This window comes from Pleurodeles waltl, chromosome 3_2 (genome assembly GCF_031143425.1).
Source record: "Pleurodeles waltl isolate 20211129_DDA chromosome 3_2, aPleWal1.hap1.20221129, whole genome shotgun sequence".
NCBI lineage: Eukaryota > Metazoa > Chordata > Amphibia > Caudata > Salamandridae > Pleurodeles > Pleurodeles waltl.
In genome coordinates this window covers 40,022,224-40,044,712 of record NC_090441.1, presented here as the reverse complement: position 1 = coordinate 40,044,712, position 22,489 = coordinate 40,022,224, and the positions used below count along the sequence as shown (strand labels likewise).

General features: G+C 41.9%; 1 protein-coding gene across 2 annotated transcripts in view; it reads left to right on the top strand.

Annotated features, from left to right (window-relative positions):
* Window positions 1-22,489, top strand: part of ZZEF1 (zinc finger ZZ-type and EF-hand domain containing 1) — a 1,404,152-nt gene that overhangs the window by 446,354 nt on the left and 935,309 nt on the right. For both annotated transcript variants that reach the window (XM_069226690.1, XM_069226689.1), the window contains exons 22-23: window positions 2,295-2,455; window positions 12,406-12,487. In XM_069226690.1, coding sequence (XP_069082791.1) covers window positions 2,295-2,455; window positions 12,406-12,487 — 243 coding nt within the window. The remainder of the gene's footprint in view (window positions 1-2,294; window positions 2,456-12,405; window positions 12,488-22,489) is intronic.

Below are 22,489 nucleotides of genomic sequence, written 5' to 3'. Positions count from 1 at the left end.
TTAGCCATTGAATTTTCTCAGAAACTCTGTAGACCTCGCAAAAAATGCCCTCCAGTTGGCCCAACTAAGGCACAGGCTGCTGAAGAAAGGGCACAGGTGGTGGAGCAGCAACCCATCCCCTGCTGGATCAGTGCCAGGGAGACTCAGTGAGAAGACATTGGAAAATGCCTTATCTTTGGTAGATGCATTGCTTGGGGATGTTCCTGTGGTAACTCCTCGAACAGCTGAGGAAGTAATATAGGAGCAGATACTCACTGGGGTTGAAATGGCCTACACTATGTTCTTGTGAGTATCATGCAGTGTTGAATGGATGGGGGTGCTATACTGGTGTAGTGACTGAGGACTGCGAGTGTCACTTCCATGGACATTGCCACTTATATATTGCCTCTACACTAACTACAGACAGACAGAAATTGAGTTGTTTATGATTTTGTTCTTTGTTGCAACACCTGTTCGTGTACTAACCCGGGAGGGGTGTTCGACAACAATTGTATGCTTATTTTTATGTGTTAAGTGTTGACCTTTTGTTACATGTTTTAACAGACATATGGTCTGCTGGCCTTGAGGAGATGGCTGGGTCTGGGAGGGCTGGGGATCCATGGGGCTGTGGTGGAGATGCTAATTGTATGTCTCATGTTAAATGGCTGCATCGGGTGGTAGGGCTGGGACACAATATCTGTTTTTGACCTGGAATGTTTGAGGATTAGTTGGTTATGTGAAGCGGTATCGTGCATCAGTATGGACGTAGGTGCAAGATTAATGTAGCACCTCTCCAGGAGACCCATCTCACTGCTCTGGAGCGCGAGAGCAATCATAGGCACTGGTGTGGCACATTGGTGGGGACTATCTACTCCCAATATGCTAGAGGCGCCCTCATGTGGATAGCCCTGGGGATATCACTGGAGGTGGCACACACTAAGGTAGATTAGGAGGGGGGATATGTGGTTCTGGAGGGATCCTAGATGACCTCTCTATGTCATTTGTTTCTTTATATGCTCCCAACACCATGCGATCCCTCACCCCGGCTCTGGTGCATAATACACTAGCGCCTTGCTACTGGGACAGGGACTTTAACTGCATCCTGGATTTAGACCGTCACTGCTCACATCCACTGTTACCCGTAGCTCAATCCACAGCTCTCACTCAACACCGTAGGAGCTGGATTTCCTACACTAAGGAATTATACGCTTGGTGCAGCCCAATGAAGAATGATGATACCCATTAGGGTGTGTGAGGGCCCTTGCTCCTGAACATCAAGATCCTCTGATCTGGTGTCTCAGGATATACCTGACCTATATATTTTCCTTTTGCTTAGGAACTTCATACTTCTTCTACCTACATAACCCACTTGGGGGTGTGTATGCTGGACCTTCATACGCCCCATCCCTTCTTTTTGTATTTAAACGTAGAACAATCATGAGCTGGAAATCTGATCTCACGCGAACGCCCCACTCACTGTGGCTGTCAGACCTATGCTGTGGTATATTGGCGGAGCGGCAGGCACTGCGTACGGGTAGATCGGGGAGCTCAACACTGGTCAGGCCTCCTGACTAGCAAAAATATTTGGGGAAGGTAAAAGTTTAGTCTGATGACAATCCACCATGAATGCATGTCGCCCCGCCTTCACTCCCGGGGGGCATAAAGCACACAATCACCCCTCTCAGTTTAGTATGATGTTCAATATTCCGGTCTGCAGCACCGAGTATCTACTGTCCTGACTCCATTCCACATTAATACTGGCCCCTCCTTGGCTAGCAGCAGGTGCTCCTCTTTCCTTTTTCTCCCTCCTCCACCCCGTCCTCTCCTCCTCCAGCCTGACACCCAGCTGTGTATGAATGACTGCATACCACAGTTCTGTTCATTTTGAAAAGGGTTAGAATGGTTGCAAGCTCTTGTATACACACATCCAAAGATATAGGCAATATTGTTCTTCCACAGCTGTTGTAATAGCGCAAGTGTTGCTAAATGTGTCAACTGTTTGCCTTTTCCTTCAACTCACAATTGTACACGTGTATAGTATTGTAGACTCTTTTGCATAATGTGTGGTGTGTACTTGCAAAATATATATTTGTTTTTAAACATGATTATGCTGCCCAGACTGCTTTATTTCTTTACCAATCTCCCAACTTGCCTGCCAGACATTTAGACACTAATATAAAAATACTGTAAAACAACATGGAGATTAATTCATAACCATAAAATGTTAACATTTATTTGGACGAATGAAATTATTTCATGCCTTTTTGTACCATTTCATGTTTCAAATTAAATGTATATTTAATTAAACAATTCAGGTGGATTCAGAAAAGTGGCAACAACCTGTGGTACTCAGAACGTGGACTATGGAATCGCCTCACAACTACGAAAACAACTGTCATGATGTAACAGTCTTATTTTGTCCTGGAGCAACTTACTTCGAGGTTGAGTTTGATGAAAAGTGTGAAACGGAAAAGAGGTAATTATTTTTGTTCTATGGTATCCAGAATAACAACTTACATCTTGGCTTTCATTGACTACTTTGTTAAGTCTATTTTGATAAATTGGGCGGCATATTTTAAAATGGCGTTCTGCAGCATCATTATCTTTATCTACACACTGTTAGAATTTCCTGTGCTATCCAAAAATAATGTTGCAAACCTGTGTGCATTAGGAGTAACAATTTCATTCAGAGCATCATGACAACACAGTACATTAAGTACCTCTGTGTTGACAAGTGTCATTTTAGTTTTCTGTTTTATACCGTTAGATGGATTCAACTTATTATTCAAGATTTAGAAAGAGCACTTGACTTACTGCCATATGGAGATTGTCAGACTTGCTACCTCCCTGTATGGATAGCTCAAAGGAATTAGTCTTGTCAGCTTTTGACTGTCTCTTTCTATGGAGACTGATAGATCTGAGTATTGTTTGCATGCAATCATGAAAGCATTTGGTCCATTATATAGGAGGGAGATAGCAATACATTCTAGGAACATTTAATATAAACTCCATCTCATGGCATACCACTATTTAAACATGCTGTCCACGCTCTGGAACACGCACGTTTCATAAAAAAAAAAAAAAAAAAAAACATTTAAAACTTGTAGACTCACTTTATTTTTAATTTCCTTCTATGGGCCACAAATTCCATCCTTATATCATAATCCCTGTATCCTTCTTTCATTTGATGCACTATTCAGTTGATTAATGTTTTCTTATTGTACTTTTTAATGCCGTTCAGAATATGAATTTTTAAATCACATTCTGTTTCCTCCAGTTTATGCATGTTTACAGTGTTAGCACAAACTGACATATTTGTTGGCTGTATCTCTCCCTACATTTCCAAAATCTGCATTGCTTTGCCCACTTCTTTCTTTTTACGTTCTGCTTTTCCATGAGATAACTTAAAATAAGTCTAATATCCATCTTCTGCTTGAGGGCCTTCACAGCCCAGAGTTTTGACGTAATCCCTCAAAATGGTAAGGGTTCCATTTTTGGATGCTTTAAATGTTTGTTTTTGTTTCCAACAAAGGTTACAATGATAACACTAATAGGAGCACCTACTGCTCTTCTTATAAAAATTAATCCATATTTTTATATCGCTCGGCTACCCAATCCTCAGTATCCTAGTGCTGAATAAAATTTTCTACAACTGAAGTTGGCGGTAAGGGGATACCCTATAACCTAAAAAGATAATTTTTGAGACGTTTCTTGAGAGCAGGGTGATATTCTGTAGAGCGAGGCAAGGCGGAAAGTTCTTTCCATAATTTGGCCTTGCGAAATTGGAAAGCATTGCCCCTCTTTCTGGAATGAGGAATGTGGGGAATTACATGATGATTGGCAGTACCCAAACACAGTGTTCTTGTAGGAGTATATCTGAATCAGGTCACTGTAATTGGATAGCTCAGTGACAAAGACAGTACCTTAAAATGGCAGTGCATGGCAATAGGAAGTCAATGTAGGTAAGTTAGATGAGCAGTGACATGGCTGATTTTCCTAAGTTTAAGAATCGAGCAGACTACTGCTTTGTGAACCAGTTGTAATCTGTTAAGAATTGCTTTAGTAAGACAGATGAAAATAGTAGGGCTTGAAGTGGGATGAAAAAAGTGGGGGTTGGGTGGGCTATGTAATTAAGGGTTTGACTTGAACATGTAAACTGTATTAAGGTGCTACCCAACCAGTATTTGGCTCCTCCTCGAGCTTTCCGTTAATGTGTCCAGCCATATGACACAAGTGACACACGCTCTATAGTTAGCCCACACTATTTTCTTTGCTTGTTAGCTGTTTAAATAAAATGAGTAACACCAGTGAATCTTTTGTAAATAATATTGAAAATGTTTCAATTCTGAAATTGAGATTGTGAATTAAACATTACTAAGACCTGTGCAGGAGTCAGTGTCTCAATCACTCCTCTTATGTTCACTTTATTTTAGAGACGTATGCCTTTTTTTCTCTCCGCATCACCTCCATCTGCATATATAAAACCTCATTTCCTTCCTCTTCATCACCTTCCTTTCTCTCTCTCCTGAACGCACATTTTCGCATTTTTCACTCTACCCCCTCAAACATACAACGCACCCACTTTTCTAAAAACACTGAATTATCTTTTACTTTCACTTTGTCAATAATTTGACAACTATGTACTTCCTTCGCACACATTATTACAGAATTACAATTCCAGCTGGAATACTTGGACATTGCTCTGTGCACTCTGCAGAGAGGCCAAGGATTGAATGACAATGTCTTCTCAATTCCTGTTTGACCTCCATACTCATAGACACTATGAAAAGCTCACACTGCCTCAGCCTCAACTCCAGAGGTCTCATTCATAGCCTTTTATAAACACCTCAAGGGGACTCAATTCAAAGTATGCACTATACACGATTATATGCTACACTGCAAAATACAGATTCACACCATCCTGCAAATATCAAACACTGTTAGACAAGGCAAGATTTAGTAAAAAGTGAAATGTCAACTCCACACTAAGATGTGGAATGCATTCTCAGAACCCATATTTTGTTCTTATTTTTTCATTCATTTTCCACACCATATCTTTTTAGAATGTGGAATAGATTAAACAAAATTTCATGTACATTAGTTTTAAAGAATATGCATAAATGGCCTCTCTGAAGAACAACACCTGTAAGAAGTATTCTAGACTTTGATATCTTAAACTCTAGGGAAAGACACCAAACAAAACATTACAGTAAGTTTAGTTGTTAGAATCAAATGATCTTTTGAGGCAGGGAGATTTGAGTAGAAGGATGCCATTTCTTAATCATTTAACAAAATGTTGGTTTCACGTTGCACTGCTAACCTTCATAAATGTATTGGGCTTCTCTCCAGGAGCCACGAAATAGAGAAAAGGTGCCACTTCCTTTACAGAAATTATTAAGGGATAGCATTTCCATCCCAAACACTAGCTAGTCAGTTGACGTCCAATTGTTTTTTAATGGTCTGCTATTCCACAAGTTCTTGAATTGAACAGGAGGCCAAGGACCAGGTAATTGACCTTAAAAACTTGTTTTATTCTTCAGTGAATTAGGTATTCCATGCTAAGATAACAGCTGGATAATTAATTTCCTTAGGATGGAGGTGTTTGTTGAAGAGCTGCTACTCCTCTCATTCGAGTGCACTCCACTTAAGAATGAGGTAGACTTTCCCTCCAGCTGCTACTGCCTTCTAGGCCCCTTCAACACCCTAAGAAGTTACTGAAGACATGAAGAGGCTCATCCTTTTAGGACACTGGGCTAAGCCACTGTTTCTTAAAGGTTTACTTGTAATACAAAAAAAAATATGTTCCCACTCATCTTAGTTATTATTTTATGTAATTGAGGCATTTTATTTGTGTGGACCTGTCACTCAAGTATTTTTTTATTAAATGATTAATTAAAAGCTTTACATTATAAAATGTCATTAAAAACCATGATTTAAAAACAAAAATTGACCAAATTAATTTAACATCTGTTACAATAAGGCATCAGGTTTTTGGTTATTAAACACAAAAAGTGTGTGCGCTTTGTGCATAGCCTACGAGCCTGCAGCTTAATTGGTAGCCTAAAGTATTTGATAAGGTGTATAGTGATTAGGCAGTCTCTGACAGTCTTTGGCTAATGAACTTTATGGCGGTGTTTCCTTGTGGCCCCTGATGCATTGAGTCACCCAGCTGTTTTTGCGCCAGGCACTGAAATTTAGTACCATGGCACACCAGGAGAACTGAATCTCCGCCTAGCCAGTCAGTTACAGCTTGTCTACAAGTGTGTAATTGAAGTCGCAAAAAGACTCATCTAAGAAGCTTCCTTTTGTGTATTAAAAATGCTTGACATGTGCATAAAATGTGGGCTTTTGACTTTTGCATGTAACCACATAGGTTCCAGTTCGGAGTTGCCAGCTGGCTCTTTCAAGAAGGACTAAGGTCTTTCGTTTCAAATTGCCTAACACAGCATAAACTGACTTTTTTTAATGCAAGTGAGAAGTGAGCTTTCAGGTATGCTTGGGGCTTTAAATGCTGGTATGAGGTGAAAATTTCCATGCACGTTGTTTGGCTGCAAGTGTGTTCTCGTCTTGCAATTGTGACAGAGCTTTTGCTGAGGTGTTACATAGCCTGGTGAAAGGTGTTCTTTCAATGAGGATGGACCAGGCTTCGTTTATACCCAGTGCTTTTATTGAAGAAAACAGATAAGCTGCCCACGACTTGGTTGAGTTTTTGCTCATCTGAGACTCTTATTTCTTGCCAGCATAAATTGTGCAGGGAGCCTTTTTCGGAGGCACAAAGGGTCCAGCACCACGTTACAAAAGAGTTAATTCTTGCAATTCTTGGTTCATTAGGCCAAATTCCAACTGTACTTGGGCTTGAGAGGTCAACCTTGGCAAGCAAACAATGGATTTGTAAGCATTTGTTTGTAATAAATTTAGTAAGGCCGCCAAGCTGTATGCAACCCTCAGAAGTTGTGCAGCCATAACTGTTAGCAAGGAATGATATGATGGGCAGCTTAGCTTCTGTTGCAACTAGTTAAATGCAAAGGTTAATGAGTGTGCTTTGTCCTGTATTGTGACAAAGTAGTGTTTGAAGTTCAGCTGACTTTTAGTCAATATTCCCAGGTACTTCTAAAAAGTTACCACTTGTTTTGCTCTCGACAAACCAGTTGGAAGACTTTTTTTTTTGAACAAGTTTAGCAGTTTTTCAGGAAGGCCCCATTGTGCCAGTCTTGCCCAAAGGTGGGCCCGGGGAACTCTGTCAAATGCTGATTTGAGGTAGACCTGGCAGCATGGGCAGTAAAGCTCTTTGTAATTAACATAGTAGCAATGAACAAAAGGTGCAAAAATGAGAATAAAGAGGTTGAGAGGAGAAAGAGTTATTCTGGAAGGTGCAGTCTGAAGAGGTGTGTTTTTACACCCTAATCAGTTAGGAGATTGTGATTCAACGTAATGTGGCCCAGATTATGTTCCATAATTTGAGTGCTAGGCAGGGTGAGGCTTGTTTTGATATTTTGCTTTTTCAGGCTCTATAGATTTACTGAATAGGATGATCTGTTTTCTTGCTGTTTATCTTACTTCCTGTGATTTGTGATTTGTTTTTTCAGATAGTGCTGTAGGAATATACTTTGTGTGGATACTAATATGGGTTGTGTTATGCCCTAACAGATTCATATTTTATTTACTTTCAGGGTATGAGGGTTTTGGATATGACATGGCCAGAAAGAGGTTATTGGGATATTCACTTTCCTTTGGAATGGTTAATTTAGTGAAAAATGTCTTGTAGCCAGAGGAAGGGGATGCTATAAAGAATGTAAGCGGCATGGTGTGTTGTATTTAAGCTTTATTGTGGATGACAGCATTTCAAATGAGGAAGCTGTATGGGGAGTTGGATGGAGCAGCCAGAGCTATTCCAAAGAATAAGTACAATGCCACCTCTGTTTTTGTGTGTACTTGTGAAAGATAAAGGAGACAACTAGATCTATAATGTCAAATGACGTTAATGAAGCAGGTGTTAACCTGGTCTCCTTGACAAATGGCGAAGCTAAGCTGAGGGATGTTAAAATGTCTGTAATTTGATAGGCATGTGCTTTTGCTGATCTCACGGTAATGAGACCACAATTTCGATCACTAGTAATAGCACGGAGTGAGATCGTGTAGATCCGATTGGTATCAGTATGTGCTCGGTTTTCAGTTTGGGTTCCTTGCCATGGTTTTATTTGCAAATGTGTGTATTTCATTGTGTGCCTCAGAATGGAATAAGTGATTCATAGACTTCGAAGAGGCACATTTTGTGGTGATAAAGGGTGAGTGACTGGTGAAGTAATGGAGTGAGTGGAAATTAAGAACACACTGGATAGTACAGGAGGTAGGTGTCTTTCTAGGAGGTAGACGCCGCCCTAGGATGATAAAGAGTATACCATATTAAGCTGTGTAACCTTTGCCAACAATAAATGAAAACCTCAGGTAGGTGTAGAGCATGTAATGCAATCAGTAGCTATTGTAGTGTGTGCTACATTGCAAGTTATGTAGTGTATGCCATAGTGAAACTACTTAGTCTGTGCCACAGTGAAAATAGTTATTATCGTTCTCAGAAAATGATTAGAAAGGGTATTGGAAAAGCCTGAAATTTAGCAGATCTACTTCTTTAGGTAAAGGAAGTTAGGACTGATCCATGTAAATAGTAATGGTTGATTAATTGAGTGACTGCAACAGGGCCAAAGCCCTCTAGTACTGGAGCGGAGGGCAGCAATTTTTATGCAAGTTGTTCTGTCCCAAACTGATGTATACACTCAAAAATAGTTCCTCCTGCTGTGGAAGCTCGTAATGCTGATTTTAGATCTGATAAAATAGTGATTTCAAAATATATTTTGCATCTGTAGTACATCGAAGAGTAAGTCAGCTGAAGAGAGGTAGGGTATGAGTTTCACAGTTGCAGGCTGCACTGCCATTTGTTCTCCCTGCTACCCCTCGAGTCTTCAGCAAGATCCTGACTCTAATCAAAGCTTTTATGCAACAATAGAAGGTCCTCTACTATGCATACACAGACAGCTATCTCATCTGAGCACAGTTTGGTTAAGCCCAGGCGATCAATACCATCTACAAGCTTTGGTTCTCACTGAACTACCCCAAATCCTATTTGGTTTCATCCCATGGATGATTCTGGACAATGACATTGTTAATGCATTTACTGCATCACAAATGGAAATGGCCATTAACTATGCAGTGTAACACATATTGACATATTAGATCATGAAAGTCTGGAGGTTCTAGAGGCTTATGGGACTCCATTGTTTCTGCTGAGCCATGATACTCTAGACAGTGTACATTGGCCTCTGTTGTGTTTCTTGTAGCATCATCTGGCCAAGCACTTTGTCTGCTAAATGATTGGTCAAAATTCATCCCAGTCTGTCCATCCTTGGCCCCAACCTTGAATGGTGGGCACTTTTCCAGCCTTTTGGATTGGTGCACATTGAGGGGATCTCTCCATCATGGCCTTGTGGTGTAAAGCCATTACATCCCAGCACATAAATATGTAAAAGCTATAGCAGATGTGATGCTCCCTAATTTGTGTGCCGCCCAACTTGAGACTCCTTGAGTACATTAATTTGTGTGCTTAAGTAAAGTTGAAGAGGTTTATTCATTCCCACCCAACCACTTCTCATCCAATTACTCGAATTTTATGAATTCCTGAAAAAGAATAAGAATCACAGAGGAATCCTCACCTTTCTTAGGTCGCTACAGACATTCTGGCCAGGATTGCATTAGTCTGGGGCCTCCTACTCCTAATTTTAACAGACCACTCAACAGTAGTGGAAATATCTGTCCCTTCTGATGAAAATAACAGACCATCTACTCAACAGTAGTTGAATTATCTGTCCCTTCTGACAAAAATAACAGACCACCCTGAAGGAAGCCCGCCAGTCAGTGGTCCCTGACTCCATCCATTGAACACTGTGCTTCATCCAGAACCTTTAGGCATCTGGTCTTGCTCTTTGTTTCATTTCTGTCTCTTCCATTTGCTACCTTCTTTCTTGTTCCCTAGGTGATTGCATCTTCTCCATGCCTTCTTTCAGGATCTGGAGGCCATGGATTTGAGAACTGTGCCTTTCATAAGGATACCCTCTCTTTTTCTTGGTGTGTCTGCTTTTTGTACTTTATGAAGTTTGGTCACTTGTTTATGGATTTATGGGGCTAAATATTCAAGAGTTGAAATACAAAGCTTTAAAATGTGTGAAACTCCCTGCATTCGGCCATTCCTCTCACTCTGAGATTCTCTCTCATCTTGTCAGAATGTTCAGATTCGCGCAGTGGATTGCTCCCATTGGTCACATGGTTTCCAACTATCATTAAACAGTTTAGCACAGTCTGTTTCTTGTGCTAATTCATGTAAAAGCTGCTTCTCTTATCAGTTTTCTCTTCAAGAGTAGATACTTTTTCCCTTGGAGAAACAGGATGCTTGTGCATTCATGGGCACAATTTTATATCCACTCTTAAGTTGACATAAATTTTGCTATTAGGTTTCATCACACTTTTTTTAGTATGCTGCCTCCCATGCCTATCTTCTGTCACATTTCTATTATCTGATACCAGTGTGGTTGCCTTCTCTCAAGAATGTATGTAGCCACTAGGACTAAGGAAGGATCATTCCCCCTATACCAAGTGTTGTGTGTCTCTTCTGTGACACAAGGGTATCAGCGTCTCAAAACGATCCTTGGCATTCCCTGTTGCAAATGACCCTTGGCATTCTCTGTTGCAGAGGCAAAAACAGGACACTGCAGCAGACCTAAGACTGAGGGGGCCTCCAACCATTCAAGCAAACCTTCTGGGCTCCCCATTCAGCCCAAGGCCACTGTACATCTGTGAGATATCATAAACTCAGGAGCCCCTCATCACATTCTGTGGGGAGGGCCCATCATTTTGTGTTATGCCACTGCTGTTGATTGAGAATGTGATATTCATGTAGGGCCTTGAATAGCCTCTGTTGCCACATAATTTTCACTTTGACTCTTAATAAGACGTAAAAGCCTCCAGGTGCCTAGAACTTGCTTGATGGCTCTTTTCTGAAGCTGACAAAAGCCTATAGCTGGAGTTATGTACCCGACATAGACTCTCACAGGTGTGTCAAGCAGTGCTAATCTTTGTTAGATTTGGTCTCAAGTTAATTGGTAACCTGTGGAGTAAATCTTTTTTTTTGTGACTTGCTTTGAGAGTTTTAGGTGGGGGGAAAAGCAAGAGTGAATAATATACTTGTAGTGCTTTTATGTCTGTTATACTCATTTGATGAATTTTATTTAGTTGGTTTAATTACTTGGCTATAGCATAGATTTTAACAAAAGCATTGCTCACAGAAATCACATGATATACTTGTATTATAGCAGTAATAAGCTTGGTAATAGAAAATCACACTTTCATTTGAACGCCTTATTGCAAATCAGGATTATTAATCAAGGGGTTCTTCAAATTAATGGTGCTAATTGCACTTTGAATTATTTTTAATATCCTTTAAAACTCTAAGGACTATGGGCCTCATTATGACCCTGGCGGGCGGCGGAGGCCGCCCGCCAGGATGCCGCCCTCCAAAATACCGTGCCGCGGTCAAAAGACCGCGGCGGGTATTACAAGTTTTCCCCTGGGCTGGCGGGCGGTTGCTGAAAAACCGCCCGCCAGCCCAGGGGAAAACGACCTTCCCACGAGGATGCCGGCTCGTAATCGAGCCGGCGGAGTGGGAAGGTGCGACGGGTGCAGTGGCACCCGTCGCGTATTTCAGTGTCTGCAAGGCAGACACTGAAATACTTTGCGGGGCCCTCTTACGGGGGCCCCTGCCGTGCCCATGCCATTGGCAGGGGCACGGCAGGGGCCCCCAGGGGCCCCGCGACCCCCCCTACCGCCATCCTGTTCATGGCGGCTTTCCCGCCATGAACAGGATGGCGGTAGGGGGGGTCAGAATCCTCATGGCTGCGGAGCGCGCTCCGCAGCCATGGAGGATTCACACGAGCAGCGGAAAGTCAGCGGGAGACCGTTGACTTTCTGCTTCTGACCGCGGCTGAACCGCCGCGGTCAGAATGCTCGTTGGAGCACCGCCAGCCTGTTGGCGGTGCTCCCGTGGTCGGTGGCCCTGGCGGCCGTCAGAATGAACCTCTATATATTATATTGCATTATTGGGGATTGTCCATTTGATACTGTCACTCTGTATATCAGAATAAAAAAACAGGCCACTGGCATTCAGTTTACTATAATTAAATGGAACTTTTAAGGTCCATAAAATTGCTCATGTCCAAGAGTTGTTTTAAATTATCTCATTAGCAAAGATAGCAGCATATATCGAAATACCACCATAAAGATACCAATTGAATTCAACTTGGCTTTAAAGAATTTGAAAATTTCTCATGAATGCTAAATAACATCCGCAATTTAGTATATATAATTACATTGTCTTCCTTACAGATATGATTATCTGGAGTTTACTGATGCTCGAGGTGTAAAAGTTCGCTATGATACAAAAGTTGGTACAGAAAAATGGCCAAAGGTAAGTCTATGTTTTTTTCAACATGTTAGTATGTTTTGGTGGCTGTTTTATGTCAGTTGTAAGATCTCATAGTTGGTAACTACATATAACTACTGGTGATGATTTTCGTTTTTAACTACTGGTAGTAGTGTTTTCTAAACCTAGAATTCATGTTGAAATCCAAGGGTGAGAGGATTTATGTGTGTTGAAGTTGATATAAGGCAAGGGGTCCTCAGTACAGTGCTATTCACCCAAATCAAAAGAATAATGCACATTGAAGTGGCATAAAGTCTGGTTATGGTGCAAGATCTTGTGTTTATCACGGGAACAACCAAGAACCACAGCACCGAGAACCACTGCTTCCAAGGTTAATAAAAACAAAACTGCACTAATGCCTCCTAACCCTCCTCAAACATTCAGCGTCGTTCAAAACAGTGAAACATGAATCACTTCTGAGAATACTCAAAGGAGGAATCAGCATGGAGCTCTTTCATCGCTTGATTGTCTGCTTTCTTGGGACATCGTAGTCAATGCACTAAACTTTACAGCTTCATTTCCATACAGCAGAGCTGCACCAAGTCTACGCTACCAAATACTCTTGCTCTCCCCATTAATTTGTATTTAGTATTTCTTTGCTTGCCATTTATATTCAGGTGACCCCCCAACTCTATCTTTAAAAAAAAAATGTTTTTATTTAGAGTCAGTCATGATCATCATAACATAAGTACATAACACTAATAAGTGCCTTAGATGCAGAAAAATAAGTTTATATGAAAGAGTAGACAAAAACAGCATTACAAAGAATAGAATTGAGCACACTAATAAATACAACACCTTATATTCCTTTACAGTTCTTCAATTCACACCAAACCCAGCCCATCTTGGTTGTTTTGAGCCAAGAAAGTAAAAAGAAACTGCTAATCTGGGTATAGTCAGCCTTAGGTCTACAAGTGCCCTCCACAGAATTATAACCTCCTGCACCACCCCAACAAACACATTTTGAAATTACTCTTGATCCCAATTTAGACTGCCCCAGATTTTCCTTAGCTGCTTCATTGCCTTAGGGCCTCTAGCCTTAGCAAGAGCTGCTCTCATTCATGTATTTGAGAAATGGGAGGAAAGGAGGTATCCATGCCCAAGCTATGCATAGCTGAGCAGAAAGAATGATGATAGACATCAGCATATTAAAGCTATCAGTATGCATTGTTTTATAGCTCAGAATGATCTCTCGAGTGGATAGCTCAGGATTACAGCCTGAACAGCCAATTACTAACTGAGTAAGACCTGCCCAAAATTCAAGCAGTACAGGACAACTTGCAAAAATATGTACTATATCCGCAGCATAACAACCACACTTCTGACATTGGGTCTTAGTTGAGTTTTGATTAGTTATCCATTTGGAGATCCGACCAGGTGTGTAATAAAGCATACAAATAGTCTTAAATTGCCGTAATTTCAAGCTAACCAAATCTTTAAGGCACCCTGAACCTCTTCCGGATAAATCTCAGTTGCAAGCGCCCTACTCCACTTAAAATCAAGCATTAGACTTTCATCCTTACTATATGAAATGTATTTCTGATATAGCCCACTAGTTAAAGGTTTTCCGTGTTCCCCATACAGATAAGAAAGAACATTCAGTTCATCCAGATTGACTGTCTCTTTACATCAATATAGAACGTAATCCCGTAGCTGTAAGTATTTAAAAAAAGAATCAGTGAGGAAGCTTGTATTCCATCTGTAAGCAAGCAAATGAGCAAAATCTATCACTGTCATATACCTATCCAAAAGACAGCACACCCAACCTTGCCCAGGCTTTATTCATCAGGATGTGAAATATACAAGGAAAATGCTGGGTTTCCCCAAGGTGGCGTATACGCATGCAAGGTAGCGAGTGAGTACTTAGCACAGATCTCGCGCTTAAAGCCAGCCAGTTGGAGCCCCTTTTGGCTGTACGGCAATTTAAAAAAACGAATAGCTCATCTTGCCCACCTATATCCCCTTATAAAACTGCCTATAACGCCCTCTAGCCATCTAAAAAAAGAATCCAGAACTCAAAGTGGGATTGCTTGGAACAAGTACAGGAAATTTTGAAAGAATATTCATTTTATTTTAATAATAGTATATTGTCCTATTATACTAATAGGAAGTTGGTTCCAAAGTCGTAATTTGCCGGTGACAGTCTGCAGTAGAAGCTCATAGTTCAGTGCAATGATATTATTGACCTGGCTGCTGATCCTCACTCTCAATTAAGTGGTGTCTAAAACCACCTCTGGAATTTCATCAGCTTGCTTGAAATTGAGCAGGAGATGCGTTTTGGCCAGGTTTAATTTATAGTCAGAAAATACACCAAACCTATTTGCCTCAGCCGTTACGTACTTACTGGCCGCCCTTGGATTTGTCGAGAACACAACATCTGCAGCATAAGCTGTGATTTTAAGTTTACAGCCATTAGAATTTACTGGCAATATCCCTTCATTTAAGAGGAGTGACTTCAAATAGGGCTCAATATAGAAAGCGAACAGAAGTGGGTAGAGTGGGCACCCCTGTTATGTACCCCTTAGGATCTTGAATGACAGAGTACAACTCTATCCATAAATCAATCTAACCCTAGGGATCTGATTAAGGGATTGTATCCACCTAAGAAATTAGCCCTTAAAACCTAGAACCCCATTGTTTCCCACAGACATTCCCACACCATCCAGTCAAAAGTCTTCTCGGCTTCTAATAAAATCATATCCATCTTTACTCCTCCCTCTGTGCTGCCTCAAACACTGTCACAGCTGTATTAGTATGATTACTCATATCGCTTCCCGGGACAAAGCCATGCTGTTGGGGCAAGACCAAGTATGGCATTAGCAGGGCCAGCCAGGTAGATAATATCTTCACAAATATCTTTGCATCTGAATTTATTAAAGAGCTAGGGCGATAAGAGCCCCTATCCTCTGGTGGCTTGTCCTTCATTAGGAAAGCAACAATATTAGTATAATTCCATATGGTAGGGATATCTCTCCCTTTATCTATATTATCTGCAAGCTTCATAAATTCTGGGACCATAATATCTCTGAATGTTTTATAAAATTTGATTGAGATAGTATCTTCTCCGGCAGCTTTCCCAAAGGCAAAGCCTTAATAGCATCCTCTAACTCGGACCCTGATATATCCCTCTTTAGGGCCATTACTTGAGTGTCATCTAGATGTGGCAGTCTACAGTCCTGCAAGTATTCCAACAGATCAGATCGCTTGACTGATTGGGGATGACTATACAGGTCATGATAGAAAAGTTGGGGACTGGTATGCAATGCTCCGTCGTCCCTTTAGTACTCTGAATGTTACACCTAGATTTTCTATCTGCAATACCAGCACTCACCCTACAGTCTCACCATATTCATAATGAAGAGTTTTATTTTTGTGAGAATTAGCTACCTTTTCCTGGAGTCCTTGAATAAGAAGACAGCGAGTCTCAATTAACCCAAGGTATACCGCTTGTTGCCCATGATCTCCAGCTGAAATTGCCCAAGCATGTTGATGCTGTAGTTCCCGCAACCTCTGACACAGCGGATTTACCCCCTCTTGCATTGCCCTGTTTTTGGTAAGAATAAACTGCAAAGTGACTCCATGTATATATGCTTTCAAAGCATCTAAAAAAACCTGAGGTGTAGCCATTCCAGTTTTCAGCCTTATGAACTCCCTCAATAACCCTGGTATATAACTTCGATAATCTGGATTATCAAGAATGTGGTGGAGAAAAGTAAACTGCCCGCCCTCCCTCATACCAGCAGGTACCCGGGGTGTAGGAAGGACATGATTGTGATCAGAAGTAATCTTAGGGCATACCTCAATCTCAGCCCCTTGACCTAGCTGTGCCCCTGCAAACATCATATCTATCCTTGAGTACTGTTTATGAGGCAAAGAGTAAAAGGTATACCCTGGACATAAAGGATATAGTGCCCTCGATATATTGATCAACCTGTGTAGGCAGGCAATTTCCAAAATGGACACCCTTGTTTTAGCCATATGCCGATGTGCATAACAGTTAGTGGAATCTATCCTGTAGTCAATCACACAGTTAAAATCCCCCATCAAGCTCAAATCAAAAATCCCCTGGGCATCAGAATTCGGGCCATACACAGCACATATAACATACAACATACTTTTGGCCAAAAACTACACTTTTTCTGGTGAATAAACACAAGTTGACAACATCGAAACTGTCAGCATCATGGTTGACAAATGATTGTTGATGAGGTTATCATTGATGACAAAACTACCATAAATGACACCCCTAACTATAATTTCTGAAACAGGAATCCATCAACTTTACTCCCAGAGGATAATTTACCCAGCAAGATACCTTCACTGCCTCCACCAAGGATTCTAGATACCGAGGGCTCAGAAAACTAGGACCCATTTGGTCCAGCATATTATACCCCTGTGCAACTTAAAGTATCAAGAATATGAATGTGTACAGTGGCAACAGGACACAGGTTATGATTCATATTTTGAAAAAGAGCAGTATCCTGACACTTTTTTGGTACAATTCCAATGTTGTTGGTCAGGGATTTGAGACAGATGTTATCTGATTATTATAAAAGGTTACCCAGTGTGGCACAGAAAGCCAACATGACCACAACCACATACACTGCAGCTACTACCAACAGCTGCATCACCAGTAGAATTAGTGTGTTGCCTTCAGTCTCAGTCAGTCCCTCCCATGACTATAATATTGAATCCACATCTGGTACCTCTGTCTTGTGGTACCAGATAGAATATACTTTGGATTAGGACAATGAGGATAGGAAAATCAAGTAGGTTCACGCCACTCAAAAAGCCCAGAATGGAATGAATTTATAGCTCCACCAACAGATTCTCCACCCCCACATCCTGCTGATTCTTCCCCAGATGACATAGTGGATCTTTATATGCTTTTTGATGAGGCTTCCAGGAACTTGGAGTTCCTTTGTGAACAAAAGATGTGGACTGCTTCTTATGTGACTTGGAAGACTCACCAACATTGTTAAGACCATACCCATCATTGACCACTTGTGGAAAGAGCGCCTGAAAGTAATGCAACAGCAGCAGCAGTAGCAGTGGTAGTTGAGTACTTAGATAAGAAATACAAAACAGTTTAAGAACACGCCTGTCTAATGGGACATCTGTATGTTGACTCAGTTGTAATGCAAGTGGAACAGAGAGAGAAGATCAATGAACCTGTTAACACCTTGACCGAGACTGAAAGCACCTTGATAACATAGGAAAGAGAATGCTGGCTATAGTTCAAACAGTCCATCAGAACTGCCAATTCCTTGGCACTACCAGGATGTTACGATTGTCAAATGGGGGTCAAATATCACCCCTCTTCCTGGACTTCTTACCTGGTGATAAGCGAACAGAGGCAATAACCATCTTTCAAGTAGAGGCAAAGGTATCAGCAACCATAACTGACTCTGCACTTGATGTAGCAACTACTGGGTTCAGACAAATATGTGGAGCAGCAGTATTGCATATGTAGGGCTGGTTCCCTTGCACATCCTTTAGACCTGAAGTGAAAAGCGGAATACTAAACATACCATTTGATGGAAAATCACTGTTTGACTTTATGTTCTGGTGTGCATCATAAACATGCTTACCAGATACTAGAATGCTGGATCACTAAAGAAGACAGCAGTCCTTTTGAAGATAAAAAAAGCCAAGAGAAACTAGCATACAGAAGCTACCCGCGAGACACAGACTAACTGTATCACACACACTATTTATTATATGGTCAATCATATCACCCCTTGCAATGGAGGACACCACCACCAGCATATACAAGAGTAGAGTTTGAAAGAAGGGTGGCAACCAAAGCAAACTGCAATTCGCAGTCAGAAGATGTTGACATCACGTAGACAATGGCCACAGTAAACTTAATGTACAATTCACAAGGAAAGGGACGGGGTGGAGTTAGTTTTGCTTACAGGAGTGGTTCGCCATTACTACAGACCGCTGGGACATTGACCTGAAACAATATGGCCACACCTTGGAATTTGTTCAGAATCACCTTCCAGCACCAACATACAAAACTCAACACCAGCATTTGCGTCTGCCGCAAGACATCATTATCACCATGTGGCAGAAAGGAGCAACAGGACAGATGACCAACTTCCAATTAAATTTAGGATTCTCTTCTTGTTTCATTATTATTAAGAAGTAAGGCAAATGGAGTCTGATTTGTGGATAAATGGTGGCTTTGCAGGACATTCTCCCTCTTCTATGATAGGGGGAAATTATGATAACCATAGAGGTGAGGACTCATTTCTATGTCCCTATTCACCCCACACATTGAAAATATCTACTTTAGAAGTGGCTGCTTTTCACAGTCAGTTTCAGGTGTTACCATTCGGACTGATATTTGCCCCAAAAATCTTCACAAAGTGCGTGACACCAGTAGCAGCCTGCCTAAGAATGCAAGGCCACCAAGTAGTCTCATATTTGTTTTGCCTGGCTGATTAAAAAGTACTTTGTATCACTCTACAAGCATACCGGAAGATCTTAAAATAGCTGGGCTTAACCTAGAAAGGGAAAAGTCATCAGTCCAAATGTCTTTTAGGAATTAAGGGCCTGATTTAGAGTTTGGCAGACGGATTATGTACGACACTGGCCTGGTGTGTGGTGAGCACCTATGGTGTTATCACCTTTATAACAGGTCCAGGTATCCCCTATTAGTGACGTGTAGGCAGTGTCTAGGAAGCCAGGGCTCTCTAGAGATAGCTGTGGATGAGCTATCTAGGAGTCATGCAAAGCTTATGCAATACCACTATAGTCACACAGCACTCACACACATATGAAAGAACCATACAAGGTACTTTATTATAGCAACATAAATACAAAAATACTGTATAGGCAAGTGGTTCCCAACCTTTTGACTTCTGTAGAACTCCCCCCCCCCCCCCCCCCCCCCCCAGCAATACTGTAACCCAGGGACCCCGACTGAATCAATATTGGAATTCGGGGACCTCCCACTGAGTTATTAATGAAAGCTGGGGACCTAGGGCCATATGTACGAACACTTTTTCCCATAGACACAGAATGGGTAAAAACCTTTGCTACATCTGGCCCCTAATCTGTTAATATTACAGAATTTTCTGGGCAGTTGCGGACCCCCTGAGGAGTCTTTGCGGACCCCCAGGGGTGCCAATACCACAGATTGGGAACCACTGGTATAGGCAATACCCCAAGTGGAGGTACGTAGACACACTATTATAAACTCATTAGAAATACATAATTAGCATAGAAAGCAATATGCGTTGGTAAAAGCAATAGTGAATAGTGAGGGCCCCAGGGGAGGTCCAAATCATATAGTAAAAAAGTGGAATGTGAAAGGCATTCCCTCACCCAAGGCAGTGGAATCAGAAGTGGGGAGCTGGAGGAACTAGGAACCCCAAGAGGTTAGTACCAGAGTGACCCCCGGCGACCAGAAGAGCAGAGGTAAGTACCTGATTTTCCCCAAAACCAACAGGACTTTGGAAATGGACTGTGCAAGACCCAAACAAGACTTTTAGAACCCAAAGGTGGATCCTGACAGAACAGGATCTGCAAAGGAAGGGGACTAAGCCCAGTTAGGGATGGAGTGTCCGGTTGTGGCAGGAACCACTACCCACCCTTCTGTAGATGCAGGACCAGGTCAAACGTGGATAAAGAAGGTCAGCAGTAGAGCACAGTAGCAGAAGAGGAGTTCCAGGAGTGATGCAAGTGATGTCCCACGTCGGCGGTCGTGATGCAGTTGGTCAGTGGTGCTGGAATACCACCAACAAGCCTTGCCAAATGCAAGAGCCGGAAAAGAAGGTTTTGCAAGGCTGAAGAGGACCAGCAAGGTCCAGGGTACTCAATCCAAGGATGGTAGTCCAGGGTGACCCTCAGCAGCTGGGAAAGTCACAAGAAGAGGAGGCAACCCACTCGCAGCAGGCACAGGAGTTGCGGTGAGGCCCACTGAGCACACCTGGAGGAGTGCCCCACATCGCTGGAGCAGCAGGCGGGAGACTGTGTGTCACAGGGAGGAGTGGTGGGGGCCGGGACTACACAGAGCCTGAAGATCCCTTGAAGGAGTAACAAACAAGCTTTGGTACCTGCAAGAGTTGCGGTGCACAGGGGTACTGCCCTTCAAGGAGAGGCAAGGGCTTACCGTCTCCCAAGTTGGGCAGCTGGTAGAGAAGACCAGGGGGACCACTCCAGACCACCACCTGTGATGCAGGATCCACGCAGCTCAGGAGGAGAGAAGATCCACACAGCCGGTCATCGTTGCAGTTAGTGCCTGCTGACGCAGGGGAGTGACTCCTTTACTTCAAGGGAGATTCCTTCTTACTTCTTGTGCAGGCTGAAGACACGTTGCCCTCAGAGAATGCACAGCAGTTGTTTGGCTATTTGGGGCAGGGCGCGCTTACGCCCTCATAACTTTTTGTCCACATAAGCTACCCACGCCAAATTTGGGTCCTTTTTTTCCAACATCCTAGGGGTTCTAGAGGTACCCAGACTTTGTGGGTTCCCCTGAAGGAGACCAATAAATTAGCCAAAATACAGTGAAAATGCTGTTTAAAAAAAGAAAAAAAATGGGAAAAAAGGGCTGCAGAAGACGGCTTGTGTTTTTTTCCCCTGAAAATGGCATCAACAAATGGTTTGCGGTTCTAACATCACCAGCTTCCCAGCTGTCAGGAACAGGCAGACTTGAATCAGAAAACCCAATTTTTCAACACAATTTACGATTTTTTTGTACTTTCAGCCTCCTTCCAGTCAGTGACAGAAATGGGTGTGAAACCAATGCTGGATCCCAGAAACCTAAACATGTCTGAAAAGTAGACAAAATTCTGAATTCAGCAATGGGTAATTTTGTGTAGATCCTTCAAGGGTTTCCTACAGAAAATAACAACTGAAATAAAAAAATATTAAAATTGAGGTGAAAAGAAATAGCAATTTTTCTCTACGTTTACTCTGTAACTTTTTCCTGAAATGTCAGATTTTTTAAAGCAATATACCATTACGGCTTCTGGGCTCTTCTGGTTGCGTATATATATATATATATATATATATATATATATATATAGGGCTTGTAGGTTCATTAAGAACCCTAGGTACCCAGAGCCAATAAATGAGCTGCACCTTGCAGTGGGTTTTCATTCTATACCGGGTACACAGCAATTCATTTGCTGAAATATAAAGAGTGAAAAATAGGTATCAAGAATTCTGAATTCTGGAGTGCCCATACTAGCATGTGTATTACAGGGCATTTCTCAAATAGACATCTTTTTTACACACTGTCTTATATTTGGAAGTAAAAAATGTAGAGAAAGACAAGGGGCAATAAACCTTGTTTTGCTATTCTATGTTCCCCCAAGTCTCCCGATGAAAATGATACCTCACTTGTGTGGGTATGCCTAGTGCCTGCGACAGGAAATGCCCCAAAACACAACATGGACACATCACATTCTTCCACAGAAAACAGGGGTGTTTTTTTCAAAGTGCCTAACTGTGGATTTTGGCCTCTAGCTCACCCGGTACCTAGGGAAACCTACCAAACCTATGCATTTTTTTAAACTAGAGACCTAGGGGAATCCAATATGGGGTGACTTGTGGGGCTCTCACCAGGTTCTGTTACCCAGAATCCTTTGCAAACCTCAAAATTTGTCAAAAAAAACACTTTTCCTCACATTTCGGTGACAGAAAGTTCTGGAATCTGGGAGGAGCTACAGATTTCCTTCTACCCAGCGTTCCCCCAAGTCTCCCGATAAAAATGGTACCTCACTTGTGTGGGTAGGCCTAGTGTCCGCGACAGGAAATGCCTTAAAACACAACGTGGACACATCACATTTTTCCAAAGAAAATAGAGGTGTTTTTTGCAAAGTGCCTACCTGTGGCTTTTGGCCTCTAACTCAGCCGGCACCTAGGGAAACCTACCAAACCTGTGCATTTTTTTAAACTAGAGACCTATGGGAATCTAAGATGGGGTGACTCGTGGGGATCTCACCAGGTTCTGTTACCCAGAATCCTTTGCAA